The following is a 14,342-nucleotide window of genomic DNA, read 5'->3' on the forward strand; positions in this document are numbered from 1 at the left end:
GGGCGAGCGGCCCCGCCTCCGCCGCCGCTCGCCATTGGCGGAGAGGCCGCGGTGATTTCCATAAGGGGCGGGGCTCCGGCCCGGCGGGGCCGCGCCGCCTGCCCGCCGCCGCAGAGCCCCCGCTCCGCCGGCGAGGGGTCCCGCTGCGGCTCCTGCTGCCGCCCGGGCCCGCTTTTTGCCACCCGCCGCTGTTCCGGCTCCCTGTTCCGGCTGCCTCTTTCGGCTCCTCTGTGCTTTTTCCGCTGCAAATCGTCCGGGGGCTTCACCGCCGCGCGGTACTGGCGGGGACCCCCCGACGGTGGGGATGTGTTTTGTACGCCAGTGTACAGACGTGATCCCGGTTTTCTAGCGGGGTATCGGGCAGCGGGTGCGGGATGGAGCCGCCGGGTCCTTTTCCAAGCGCCGCGGAACGGGGATGCCGCGGGGAAGAGGCGCGGAGCGGCAGCGGCTGCGGGGCGGCGGAGCGGTGCCGTGAGACCGCCGGTTATTTTAAAGCCCCTTTTCGAGGGGTTTTTGGGGCGGTCGGCGCGTGGCAGGGGGGGGCGACGGTCCCCGTGTGTCCCCTGCAGCCGATCCCCCGTGCCCCGGGGCCGTGCGCTCCCGCAGCCCCGAGCGCGTCGCTTCGCCCCCGCACTCTCCAACGGGCGCGTAACGGAGGAAAGCGGGGAATCGCTGGGAAAAAGCGACACGAGACCCTCCGTGTCCCCTCCCCGACTCTCCTGTCCTCTTTTCCCGCAGCCTTCCCGCAGCGGGCTCGGTCCCAAGCACCGGGAAGCACCCGGGAGGTCCCGGCCGGAGGAGGATGCGGCACCTCGGGGTGAGCCTTTGGATCGGGGAAAAAGGGAGGGTGGCCCCCGAAATCTCTCCCGTCAGTTTAAGTTGCCCCTCTCCAAGCCAGCCCTGCTTTTGCAGCATTTATTTGGAGCATTTGATTCTAATTATCCGCGGAATTCAGCCTTCTAATTGCGACTGGGGGCGGGGGGGAAATAAAAGCAACTCCTCAAATTCCAGTTTTATCTGCTGCTTCCCCCCGGAAAAATAGAGGGTCACGTATAAGATTGACAGTGGAAAAAATAGCAATTGGGCTCCGAGCATTCCAGCGTTTAAAAAGTAGCAGGAACGTAGTGGTTTTTTGTTTAATTACTGTGATGTGTAATAAATAAAACCGTATGCTTTGAATTTAAAATGTTTTTAAATGTGCCTGAACAGCTGCCTGTCTTCTACGTGAAAATTAATTTATTCTCTCAAATTGCAAAGCAGGATTTAATTTTATTTTAAAAAACTCCAAACCCTAATTTTTCCAGTTTTCAGCTTTCTGTTTGCAGCGTTACCTCCTGACAAAGTTATTTGAAATACAATTTTCAAAATGTCCTTAAAAAAATTATTTTAAGGCTCAAGGCAAACTAAATACTTTGGACTTTCTAATGAGGAATAATTGAAATTTCCTGCTAAACTTAATGAGATTGGGGATGAGTTTATGTTTCCCTGGGCTATGCATTGGTGACTTTGCAGTGCTGTTGGACACTTGGAAAAATCTTCTTTTCCCTCTCGTGTGACACATAATTAATGTATATTCCTATAAATCCTGTCTCATTGGGCAATTTACCTCGACTCACAGAATTCCAGTGTTTCATCTGGGTTTTTAGCCATGGCTGAGTCCAAGCAATAATCACTATTTTTAGTCCATCTTTCCCAATCCAGCCTCTCCTGTGGAGCACCTTCCTCAGAGGAACCCAACCTCAGTGCGTGACTGAGGCTGGGAAGGGATTTGTGGGATGCTCGGAGCTTTGGAGGTAGGAATGGAAACAAGAACCCCTTTTTTCTGCTCCCTGTCTTCAACTCCAAAGATTCGTGTAAAAGAAGCCCCCAAGGACGGCAGGAATTAGAGACGTTGGTTTTATTCCCTGCTTGCTGCTGCCTTCCAGGGCTCCCCAGCCCTGCCTTGAGGCAGGGAATTGCATTTTCCAGCCCTCAAGCTTGAATCCCTCTTTGTCCAGCACAGGTAGAAGGAGGAAGACGACTTTGGGCAGTTGTTTCCTCTTATTCCAGAGATGGGCACAGGGAAGAGGCCGTGCCTTGGAGCGGGGCAGGGAACGTGTCCTGCTGCACGTCTGGCTCTGTGATCCCGCACGAACCATTCCATGTTCCTGTGTCAGTCCTCAGGGGATGGAGCAGCATTCCCTGGCCTCACACAGCCAGCACTCAGGGACAGGAGAGAGCTGGAGCACCTGGAGAAGCTCAGTAGCTCCGGTTTCCTGAGAAGTTCACTCATCCATGAAATGGAATGAGATAATACTCAGGGAACAAGTGGGTTCAAGTGGGGCCGTTTGTCCTGCGGGGTCTCGTGGTTGGATTTTGTATGACAAAGGAACAGGGATGTTTGCCCAGGGATGGGCAAAGGCTGGAGCTGCAGGGCCGGATCCCACAGGATGCGTCATCCTGGCCTGACACGGCTCTGGCCCGACCCAGGCTGCTGCAGGGCAGGCCCTGACATCAGCATTCCCAGGAAAAGGGTGCAGATTCGGGAGGGGAGAACCGAGGTTCCTGTTGCCCAGTGGAGCCTTTAGGAGTTCACCCAGGTGGGACATGTTTAGAGAAGATTTGGGGGAACAGATCCAGCTGTTCCTGACGGAGTGGGCACGGCAGAGGCTGATATTTGGAATATTGCTTCATTTTCTGACGTGGTCTCCAGTAAAGTTCCTGGCCAGCTCAGCCAGTGTTTCTGGGAATTGGGCAGTAAATACAAGATCTGTGTGCCTGGCTCCATCACATTCTCACTTGGGAATCCTCAGCATCCCTGTGGGATGGAGGCAGCTTGACCTCCCATCCTGGTTCCTCTGTTCCATACCCCTTCCTCCTGCAGGAATAAGAGCGCGTGTGCATTGGCTCCAGAGCAGGCAGAGCCCTGCTCGTGCCAGGAAGGAAAAATTTCCTTTCCAGTGGCAGCCAGGGAAGGCATTTTTAGAGGATGAGAGCGCGTGGAATCTCTGGATCCCATGGATGTGCTCTGGGATGCACACACAGACCATATCCCTCCCAAAGGTGGGCTCCACCCTTAATCTGATCAAGGGGGAAAGTTCTCATTTCTCCCAAGCTGGCCTCCTCTGACCTGCCAGCAGATTGTACATGGGAATTCCAAGGAGCAAAGAGAAAGAGCGCGATGGGGAATTAAAACTGAGCCCTGATCAGATAAGAGGAACCTGTGGTGTTAAAATCAGCCTCTGACACCTGCAGGATTCATGCTCAGCCCAGAGAACGTGGCAGCTCCGAGGCTGCTGTGAAACAATGTCCAAGCCTTTCCAGGAAAGTTCCTGATATCTGAAAAGAAGGAATAAAAAGGCAGGTGGTAACTTCAATGAATTTCAATTAAAACAGCAGCGGAAGGGCTGACGAGCTTTGCCCTCAAGCTGGACAGGAGTGATGGGTCCCATCCTGCACTGGATGCTTGGGAAAGCTCCGCTGCCCGCTCACACAATTTTAAGGCTAAATTGGTGTGGATCCATTCCTTGCCAAAAGGTCCAAAATTTGCCTTTCATTCACAGAAAATGAGCCTTGCCTCATCCGAAGCTGGTGTGGCTGCGGCACTTGGGGACATGGGTTAGGGGTGGCCTTGGCAGTGCTGGGGGATGGTTGGACTGGATGATCTGGGGGGGCTTTTCCAACCTAATCCTGCAGTTCTGTGTCCTGCAGCAGCTCTTTTCCACATGAATATTTACCTGGTGTGGATAAAAAAAGCTCTGCACACCTGCACTGGGCAGGACTCCAGTGCTTCCTCTTTCTCCTGCTTGAAATACAAGTGGAGAGGAATCCATGGGATTCCTAAGTATTTTCTAGGTTTGAGCATGGCGGTGGACACCAGAGAAAAAGGACGTCTGATGTCAATATGTTATTTTTATTCAAAATGTATTGAATAAAATTGATTTATTTGGTATTTATTCGAATATTCAAAGACCCCAGCAAGAAAATGAAAATGTTTTTGCAGGATCAAAACCCACCCATGTATGAATTGTACATTAAGTGTCAGGTGAGGTGTCAGCAGAGGATCTCTTCTTTCCTCCTGCACAGCACAGCCTGGATGGCATCTTTTCAAAATAATGGAGATTATTAGGATTAATTATGATTATTGTGATTATTAATTGCTTCTCCTATGGTACCACTTAAGAATCCCTCTTCTGAATCAGCACCTCCTCATTATCCTGCACAAATACACGAGAGAAAAAAGGTGGAAATCTTTTCCAGCCCTAATCCTGTTAATCCTGGAGTTAAAGAGCAAAGTTCCACGGGGAAAATTGGGGATTTTAAAGGGAAAAATTATTACTGCTGGAAAAAATGGATTAGCAGAAGGAAGCTCCCGAATTCTTTGTGAGATGCCCATGTCCCCTTCAGCAAACGCAGCTGAGTGCTCGGTGTGTGCCTGCATTATCCATAACTGAATGTATGCTCTCTTCAGAGGAGCCCCCCATGCTAATGCTGCCTCCCAAGCTCCCGACTTCGGCGCACATTCCCTTTCTCTGCTCCCTTTCAACCCCATTCCTGGCAGCCAGAGGGGCGAAAGGCCAGACCTGAATGAACACAGAGCGACTTCGGGTGCCAGGGCCAGCGGGGTTGGGGTGCTGCTGGGGACAGCTGCTGGCTGCTGTGACAGTAAAGGCTTGTTCCCCTGGCACTCCTGCAGCTGGCTGGAACACAGCAAAATAGGGGACGTGGCGTTGGGGGCGGTTTGGTGAATGAAGAGGAGCATCAATGATGCCCCTGCTCGCCTGGCATTCATGAATTGCCTTCCCCTGGAGGCTTGAAAGGCTCAAAACCTCGCTCTTAAATACCTTGTCTGCGTTATTTGCTTGGGGGTTGCGCTGTTTGCTTTCCTGCTGTGTCGCTTGTGAAGTTGCCACGTGAAAATAAATGAAGAAATGGATACGTGAGCAGAAAAGCCAGCACAGGTGATGGTCCCCACAAAGAGATTCGGTGAATCACGGAATGTTCTGAGTTGGGAGGGACACACAAAGATCCTCGAGTCATATTTGGGACAGAAAAGGCGTCGTTTGGTGTCCTAATCAACTGGTTTATCACATGTTTTTCTTTCTAGCCTGAATCATCCTCCAGGAAAGCCAGGAAAGGCTTCCACTGCCTGTTACGTGAATTGAGTCCTTCTTAGTGACAACATACTTCTGCTGTTTTAAGCTTAAAATTTGCAGCTTGTCCTGTTTAAAGGTGCTCCTGACACACGATGTCCCCCGCTTGGTGCCACCACCCCAACCTGTGCATCTGGCACATCTCAGAGCGACCCTCAGCAATGAGAATCGACCCAGCTCAGCATTCCCTTCCCAGCCCCAATTATTCCTCCCTTTTTTGCTAAATCTTTAGCCTAAACCCTCCACTTTCCCTCAGTAATTTCCTCAATTATCCAGTTTGTTTTACAGACATCCCCATTTAACGTGGGATTTGCTGTAAAAGACCCCACAAAGGAAACCATTAGCTCCCATCTATTTAAATTTTCCTTGCCAAATCTCACGACTGATCCAATGGGAGAGCAAAACTGCAGTATTCCAGTGGCCTTTAACAAATAGCTGATTTTTCCTTCCCTATACAATGCATCATTATGTGGGATTTTTTTTTTCCCCCTAAGAACAATGCAAGCAGCAGTGATGGGAAACTGGAAAAACAAAAGGGGCATTTAGAAGGGACTGGTTTAGAGGATGAGAAATGTTGAATAATGTTACACCTGATAGCAGATGCTTTCTCAGCGACCAGCACGGAGGTGTTTACTAAGGGGATACTCAATGTATGTTTATGCTCAAAAATACTATTTATGAACTCCACACAGCCAAGTGCTTGACGCCTATAAATTATATGAAGTAAAAACCACGGCAGCATCACAAGTGTGAATTTAGATGGGATATTGGGAAGGAATTGTTCCCTGGGAGGGTGGCGAGGCCCTGGCACAGGGTGCCCAGAGAAGCTGGGGCTGCCCCTGGATCCCTGGAAGTGTCCAAGGCCGGGTTGGACAGGGTTTGGAGCAGCCTGGGATAGTGGAAGGTATCAGGGGTGGAAGTGGATGAGCTTTAAGCGCCCTCCCAACCCAAACCATTCTGATTCTATGAGGAAAACCTGAGGAATTTAACTTAAAATGATCCCCCAGTCCAACCCCTGCCAAGGCAGGGTCACCTGGAGCAGGTGACACAGGAACGTGTCCAGGTGGGTTTGGGATGTCTCCAGAGAGGGAGACTCCACACCCTCCCTTGGCAGCTGTTCCAGGGCCCTGCCACCTCCACGGAAATAAGTTTTTCTTTAAGTTGAGGTGGAATTTGTTGTGTTAATCTGTCCTGAGCTCCGCTGGTCCAAGCATAGTGCTGGTAACACCAAGGTTGTGGATTCAATCCCTGTATGAGCCATTCGCTGAAGGACTCGATCGTCCTTGCGGGTCCCTTCCAAATCACAGTATTCTGCGATGTGGATTCTGGTTTAGCTCAGGGTATCACTCCTCATCCTGTTGCTAAGCACCACCGAACAGAGCCTGGCACCATCCTCCAACACCCCTTGGAAATATTTGGATCCATGGGATCCCTTCTCAGCTTCCCTTCTCCAGCCAGTCCCAGCTCCGGCAGCCTCATCACAGAGATGCTCCAGACCCCTCACCAGCTCCGCGGCTGCGCTGGCCGCTTACGTTATTTTTTTTTAAATAAAACTTTGCATTTTCTCGCCGGTTCGCTGAGAACTTTCCCCGTTTCTTCCCGTTTTTCCCCGTTCCCCCTCTATTTTCCCCCGTCCCTGCCGTGACCCCTCACGCGCGCGCCCGTCCGGGCCGCCCATGCTCGCTGTGCCCGACATGGCGGCGCCGCTTTGCAGAGAATTCTCCCTATTTCCCCCCATTTCTCCCCGATTTTCCCCGTTTCCCCCCGTCCCCGCCGTGTCCCCTCACGGGCCCGCCCCGCCCGGCCGCACATGCTCGCTGTGCCCGACATGGCGGCGCCCAGCGCGGGGCTGCGCCAGCGCCGCCCGGGCCGCGACCGAGCCCCCGACGGAGCCCCCGGAGCGGCCCCCGCTGCATCCCCCGATTCCCCCGAGCCCGGAGTCGGTGCCGCGGCCTCGCCGCTCTCCCCGGGCACCTTCTGGCTGACCCGCATCGTGCTGCTGCGCTCCATTGCCCTCCTGTACTGTGAGTGCCGGGCGGGCGCTGCCCCTGCGCCCCGCGCTGTCCCCGAGTGGTGAGCGGGGACGGCAGCCAGGGAACGGCTGGAGCTGTGCCAGGGAGGGTTAGGGGGGAGAGCAGGGAAAGGTTCTTCCCCCGGAGGGTGGTGGGGCACCGAGCAGGCTCCCCAGGGAATGGGCACATTCCCAAGGCTGCCAGAGCTCCAGGAGCGTTTGGACACCGCTCGCAGGCACGTGGTGAGATCCTTGGGCATGTCCTGTACAGGAACAGGACTCGGTGATCCCTGTGGGTCCTTCGCAATTCAGTTTATTCTATGATTATATGAACCTTGTGGGTCTCCTCCAGCTCAGGATATTCCATGATTCTCTTCTTTTTCACTCCTACTTTCCTGGTGGGTTGGGAACCCTGTGGCTGATGCTGGGATGGGGTTGGTGATGTTGGAAGCTGGTGGAGCTGGAAGGAGAAGTTTGCTCACACCACAAGGCTGGTACCTTTCAGCAGAGCTGTTTGGAGCTGCTCATCCTTTCCCTTCAACTTGTGAGCTCCCAGTGCAAGAACTTTTTGTCTTATGCAGCAGCAGGACTAGAGAGAGAGTTGACATCCCTGGGTGCCAACACCACCAACTAGGACCTACAGTCGACATGACCTTAAATTATTCCACAGTAGAAGCAGTTTCCAGCCTCTGCCGTGCTTGTTTGCCTCTTGCTTTGGCACTGAGAGCTGCGCTCAAAGCCCGCTGGTGCTCCATTTAAAAATATTTACAGTGAAACCAAAACTGACAAGTAACACACTACGGTACAAATTCTAAACTTGCCCCAGATTTGTCCACGGAATCGTTAGAATTTGTAGCCTGCCAGCCTGCTTAGATTATTTTGCATCAAAACCATGCAGAAGTTGTAGTTTCGTATGGTTTTGACACGTGCTCTGGTTCTAGTTTGGTTTCAGCTCTCAGTGAAATGCGAGGTTATGACTCTTTCAGTCAAAATGAAAGCGATTCCAATATTCCCCCATGTGTAAATCCAGGCTGCTGAGTTTCCCGTGGCTCAGTTTGCAGTTTTCTTATGAAAAACTGATTGCTGTTCTCTGCTGTGCCTTCGGTGGAGGCCGCTGCTTCCTGGTGGTGGATTTGTGGTGATAAATGTGCCACACCTGGGAGCTTACGGGGTGTCGGGGGTGGGAAGGGAGCAGGGGCTGCCCGGAGGGGTGGGAATTGGTGAAAATCAAAGGTGTGGGACTTTGTGGTGAGTGGGACAGCTGGGACAACGAGGTGGGGAACAAGGATCTGATTGGGGGTCAGGTGAGTTACTGGTGGAAGTGATTGAAACTGGTGGGCTGCAGGAGAAAAGGAGGCTGGGAGTGCCTGAGCCAGAGGATGAAGCTGAGTTTGCAGGTTGGTGAGTAGGTGTGGGATGCTAAAAAAGAGGGAGACTTCTTCATGGTACTTTTTCAAGCAAGAGAAAGGTGTGGGAACACCAGAAGGTAGCTGAGGGAGGGAGGAGACCCCAAAATGTTTCTGTAGTGTAGAACGAGGAAACCTTTTGGAGAGTGGAGTGTCAGAGGGAGGATTTTGAGTACTGGAGCTGGAAGGAGCGGGGCAGGAGGATGTTTGTGTCCCTTGTGAAGGGAAGAGGTATAGGAGAGAAAAGTTCACCTGCTTGTTGTGCAACTTGTGCTTGGCTGCACTCGGGTCCTAGGGAGTTCTGCTGCTGGTTTGGGGTGATCCAAGGTCAGGGACCTGGGCCTGGTTTAACACAGGTCAAATTCCTGCTGGCAGCAGTGCTGGGGCTGGCAATACAGCAGAGGTGTCCCACAAGAACTTGTGGGGTGGAAGCTGCTTGTTGTGTGTGAGCTGGAGAGGTTGTGGGCAGGCAGATTCCCTCTGGGGCAGCCCTGGGGTGGGATGCTCCAGAGGGAAGGTGGATTGCCCTTTGATCTCTGTGGAGAGCCTGGGTTTTTTAGAAACAGCAGAAAACAATTTTGTGCCTCTGTGCCAAGCTGCTCTTGCAGGCTTTTTTCTGGAGATGGAAGCATTTACTGTGACAGCTGATTTTTCTCCCAGACGCGGCGATTCCGCGCGCGCCGAGGCTCAGACTCGCTGAGGAGACGGCTGATGCCGTTGTGACAGTTTGACATTCCTCAGTCGTGGGATGTTTTCCCCCCTTCTTTCATTTCACCCTTTTATGTGTAACCCTTTCCTTCCTGCTGGGCTGAGCAGTGAACCCTCTGAGGGGAATTTGTGTTAAGGTGTTGGGGAAGTGGGCACTGCCTGGTGATTGGAGCTCCTCTGGGAGCTGAGGGTTGTTCCCCCTCCTGGGTGGAATGGAGGGATGGGAGAGCGCAGGATCCTGAGGATGGGATGGAGAGAAATGGGATTTGGGGTGTACAGTGACCCCAAAGCGTGGTCTGGGGGCCTGTCACCTCCTTCCTGCCCCCCACCCCATTCCCAAAGGAGGTGGTCATTGCCTGGTGCAGGCAAGGGAGATGTTTTCCCTGAGGATCTTCCCGTGTGGAAGGAGGACAGGCAGAGCAAGGCAGGTGTGAAGTGTCCTTTGGTGTGCCCTCTCTTCTCCCCTACCCCCTTTGCTTGTAACAACTCTCCTCTTTTTTTTTTTTTTTTTTTTTTTGTCTTTGGAAGGGATTTTCCAGGAGCAGCCGGAGCCTGGGAAGTCCCTGGCAAAGCAGCTGCTGTGTGAGAGGCAGGTTGGAGATGGGAGGTGGGAGAGGATCTGAGGATTTGGGGAGGTCAGAGACCAGCCCCACCTGCTGCTGGCAGGAGTGGGAAGGCAGGGAAAGTGGATCCAGCTGAAAGGGCTCTGTGAGGCTGGGTCCTTGCTGCACTGTCCTGGCACTCCATCCTTTGGAAATTGTCTCTCTCCATGTTTCCTGATGGCTCCTTCAGGTCCTGGAAGGCCACAATGACATCTTCTCCAGGCTGAACAATCCCAGCTCTCCCAGCAGAGCTGCTCCATCCTTCTGCTCATCCTGGTGCCTCCTCTGGACTGGTTCCAGCAGTTTCACATCCTTCCCATGCTGGAACCCTGTGCTGAAGGCAGCTCTGCAGTGGGGTCTCACCTGGGCAGGGCACAGGTTCAGACCAATGCCAGTTTGGGATTTGCAGCCTTTCCATCCTGCTCTTGCCCTGTGTGTTTGTTCCCTGTGACAGGGGTCGGTGTTTTGGCAATACAGAAATACTTTAAGGTCTTGTTGGAAGTGCTCTTACAGGTAAATAGCTGGTCCCAAAGCTCTCGACAACAAACGTGCAGTATTTGCTCCCTTCACCCTCCTTCTAAATCATTTTTAAGTGCCCTTTTTGGGTGATTACTATTAGCAGATTCCAGCTGTAGAAATTGTACCACCCTCCCCAGTCTCAGCCAGGCTCTGTGAAGAGCTTTGAAATAAAACCTATTATTTAAATCCAGTTTATCTTCCTTCTCCTTATGTATTGTTTAATAGTATTTTCTTTCCCCAGAGCTAGAGCTATGGGAGGTTCATGCTCCTTCTTCCTAAATCTGAAATCTAAAGCCCTCTCGGGGGGTTTGGCTTCCTGTAGGTTCCTGGCTCTCCCCGGTGTCCTTCCTCTTCTCTTTCTCTGCCATCTCCCCTGCTTTCCCTTCCCTCAGTTTTATTAAAAGGCTCCCAGTAGCTTTCAGCCTGCCTGGTCAGGATTAGAGAACATCTTCAGGCACTTTTGCTGCCCTGGAAGGTTTTATTTCAGCTCAGTGCTCGTTAGCAAGGCTGTGCAGCACCAGCAGCGTGTCAGCACTGGGTCTTCTGAGCAGCTGCATCCCCCTGGAAAGGGAAAAAGGTTCCCTTCTCCACTCTTGTTATCAAGCTCCCAGTCAGCTCCTTGCCCAGAGCTGCTCTGGAGCAGAGGGATCTTCCCAGGGCATCCTCCAGCTGCAGGCTGGGGTGGTTTTGAACAGCCTGGGACCCAAAGGGAAGCTTTTTCTATTTACACACCTTTTCAAACAAGGAGGCAACAGGGAGATGAGCACTTCAAAACCCCCCCGAGCAACCACCCCAAAGTCTTCAGCTTGGCTGTGAAAGGCAAGAAAACAAAAAAGGTGTTAAGAACAGAGGACTTTGTTGTGTGTTTTTTGTGGGTGCTTGGCTTCACCCTTCGCTCGGTGCTCTGGTGTTGTTGCTTCTGTGTTGCAAGACTTTGCAGGGGAATTCATCAATTGGGAACTTACTCGATTCATTTCTCTGGTAATAAAGAAAATACCAGGAATATTCTGCTCTTCCTTCTTTCCAGCAGTCCAACCTCAGCTTGCAGCAGCCAGCTCAGGGCCTGTCCAAATGCCTCCTTGGGTCAAAGGGGCACTTGATAAACTGCTCCAGGCAGACTTTGTGTGTGTGTGTGTGCAAAATATTGTTTGGTTTTCAGGCAGAGCTCTGTGCTCTTGGTTCAGTTCTTCTTGTGGTTTGGGCATTAAGGAAAAGTTAAGGCTTCTTTTAACAGGGCGTGGGGGAAAAGAGAAGAAGCCATATGACTGAAAAGTTTTGGATTTCACATCTTTAAACCTTTCCTGAGCATGAAGAATGGGATTCGCTCATTCTCCTACCATGAGAGGCTGAGCCTGGACTGGGGGAAAGGAGCTGAGGTGCCAGGGAAATCTGGATGGAGTGAATCCTTTTGGATGGGGACGCTTGGGTGGTGGTTATTGGTACCATGTGGGATTGAGCAAGGAACACGCTGGGTTTGGGGGGAGAGAGGAGGCTGGGAGGGGAAGGAGAAGGTGGAGAGGGGGGAGTTAATGGAAAAGTACAGTGAAGCACCTTGTGAGGTGAGGATAAGTAGGGAAGGTCTATTAGCAGCCCTGATAATTTGCATGTATTATGTAAAGCTCAGCTGGCAGCAGGGAGAGCTCCCATGTGAGCTGTCAAAGCTCTGCAGTGGGAGGCAGACCCGGAGCTGCTCCACTCCTGCCACCTGCACAGCCTGAGGAATGGCAGATCAGCTGGAACAGAGGGCACTGGCCTGGGCTGAACGCTCCCAAATCCTGGAAGTGTCCATGAAAAGCACAGGCAGTGAGCGGCCCCACGGCTGATGGAAGCGTGGTGGGGGCTTGTGCCAGGTCTGGAGGCTTGGAGGGGCGCGGGCTCCCCGGGAAAAGCTCCAGGACTGAGGGGAAGTGGGTCAGCGTGCCCCAAGCCCAGCAGAGGGGTGATTGTGCCAGTCAGTGCCCAAGGTGGAAGCAGCTTGTTTGCCTTGGAAGGAGTGGAAGATGCAGAGTGGAAAATCCCCGATCACGAGGCCACAGGGAGAGAGATTCTGGAATAGGGGTTGAGGAAGAAGCACAGGCTTTGGGGGAAAAGGGACTTTTTTACCCCCCTGACTAAGCCAAGGTCAAAGGGAAGGTTCCTGGAGAAGGGAGCAGGCCTGCTACACTGAACTTGAGGATCCAGTTTCTCTGGGGTTCAGGGAGAGGAAGCAATGACAAGCTGATAAATAACTTCCTTTTTTCCCTCCTGGATCTGGGCATCTCCTGTGTTGCTGAAATCCTTTGCGGTCCCTGTCTTCAGTTTCGGCTCTTCCCTGTGTCCAGCAGCACAGAAGCTGCTGCCTGAGGGGGAAACCTCTTGGAGAGGGAGCTGGGAGGGCGTGGATGGATGGGTGGGTGGAAGAGGGAGCTGCCTGGGGGATGAGCCCTTCAGAGGTGCTCCAGAAGATGCTGGAGATGGGTGAAGAGGGAGCCCGGAGTCATCCAGACGCAGACTGAGCGTGGGGAGCGTCCAGGAGAGGGAGCTGGATCCGGGATGGAGCTCTGGGAATGCTGCACGTGTGTGAGCATCACCTGGGAGGTGATGGATCAAACACAGGTGGAACAGTGGGATTTGCTTTGGGGGAGGTGAATTCTCCCGAAATTAGGGTGGCTGCTGCTGAGGTTTGGCTGCAAAGGGTGATGTGGGAAATCCCAGCAGTGGGAAATGGATGTCCTGGGAGGAAACCCCTTTGGAGCCTGAGCTGGGCCATCCTAAAATGTGCATTTCATGGCAGCTCCAGTGCTGTGTTTGCTGCCTGCAGGCTCAGGGAGGCTGAGCACGGTTTTGTCTGTACCATGTGGATTTGCTGGAATTGCTGGCGTTTGTTTTTCCTAATTTACCTTTTCCTTGTTTGTCTGGCATACAGTGCAGGGGTCTAATTTAGACTTTTTTAGGCAAAAACCTGCTCAGCACTTCTTATGGGTTGGGGCAGCAATTCTGGAGCATTTAGAGGTGAATTTGATTAGCACTTTTGGAAAACTGTGCAGCAAATTGCAGTGCTAATCATGGGAAATCAAGCCATGGAGTTTTAAGGCAGAACTGGCCTTTGCTTGGCTTTTTTTAGCCAGAAATGAAGCTATTAAGCTGTCTAAAGCTCAGAAGAATTATATTTCAATTATATTTCTGCTGGTTTCATGTCAGGCTTTCTGATTACACGGTTGTGCTGAGCTGAGTGTTGGTAGAAAATATGAATAAAATAGAAAACACTTAACCTGTGCTCCAGAACTGATCCTGTAGTGTTGGCATCAGTTTTTCTCATGTCTCTCCCTGTCCATAATTGAATAAAATAATTGAATAAAAATGTCTTTTATTTGTAAAATTATTCACTGTGTATAAAAGATGGATGGGAAGAGACACAACCAATTAACTCCCAACTTTATTGTGTCATCCCCCAGGATCTGCTGGAATCAAAGGGAACCCTTGCAGTGACCTCTGCTGTGTGTTGGATGATGACTTTTAGTGGTTTTAAAATGAGAATAAAATCCATGGCTGTGTGCTGAGAGCTGGGGGAGTGTTAAGTGGATTAAGTGGAACCCACTGGAGACCTTTGTCTGGGGAATGGGACTTTCAGTTGGATTCCCTGGGGCTGCAGACTTTGGGTTGCTGCTCCAGACTTCAAAGAAATGGGAATTTGGGCTCTGATTTCACACAGGCTCTCCCCCAGCGCTCCCAGTTCGAGACACCAGATGAACACCAGGATTGTTGTTTGCAGAATGCCAGCATTGAGATATGCAAGGAAACAGATTTGATCATTAACCAGGGAGCATTGGGGAGGGGAACAAATCAGCCTTTTGCAAGAGCTCTGGTGCTGCTGCCCGTGACATGGCTGGTGTTTGGATAATGTTTGAAGGATGGGTAAATTAGTGGATGCAGCCTAATCAGGAAATGTTGGCCTTGCTCATTACTGGTTTTTTTTTCCCCCCTG

General features: G+C 51.9%; 1 protein-coding gene across 2 annotated transcripts in view; it reads left to right on the forward strand.

The window, feature by feature from the left end:
- Nucleotides 1-105: 105 nt before the first annotated feature.
- The window catches only part of LMF1 (lipase maturation factor 1), a 151,076-nt gene continuing 136,839 nt past the window's right edge, over nucleotides 106-14,342 (forward strand). The window contains exons 1-2 of one of the 2 annotated variants that reach the window (XM_039560132.1): nucleotides 106-313; nucleotides 739-817. In XM_039560132.1, coding sequence (XP_039416066.1) covers nucleotides 305-313; nucleotides 739-817 — 88 coding nt within the window. In that variant the 5' untranslated portion in view covers nucleotides 106-304. Of the gene's footprint in view, nucleotides 314-738; nucleotides 818-6,942; nucleotides 7,157-14,342 lie in introns of those variants that run through there. The other variant, XM_039560131.1, reaches the window with a different exon arrangement.

Source organism: Corvus cornix, chromosome 14 (assembly GCF_000738735.6).
Source record: "Corvus cornix cornix isolate S_Up_H32 chromosome 14, ASM73873v5, whole genome shotgun sequence".
Lineage (NCBI taxonomy): Eukaryota > Metazoa > Chordata > Aves > Passeriformes > Corvidae > Corvus > Corvus cornix.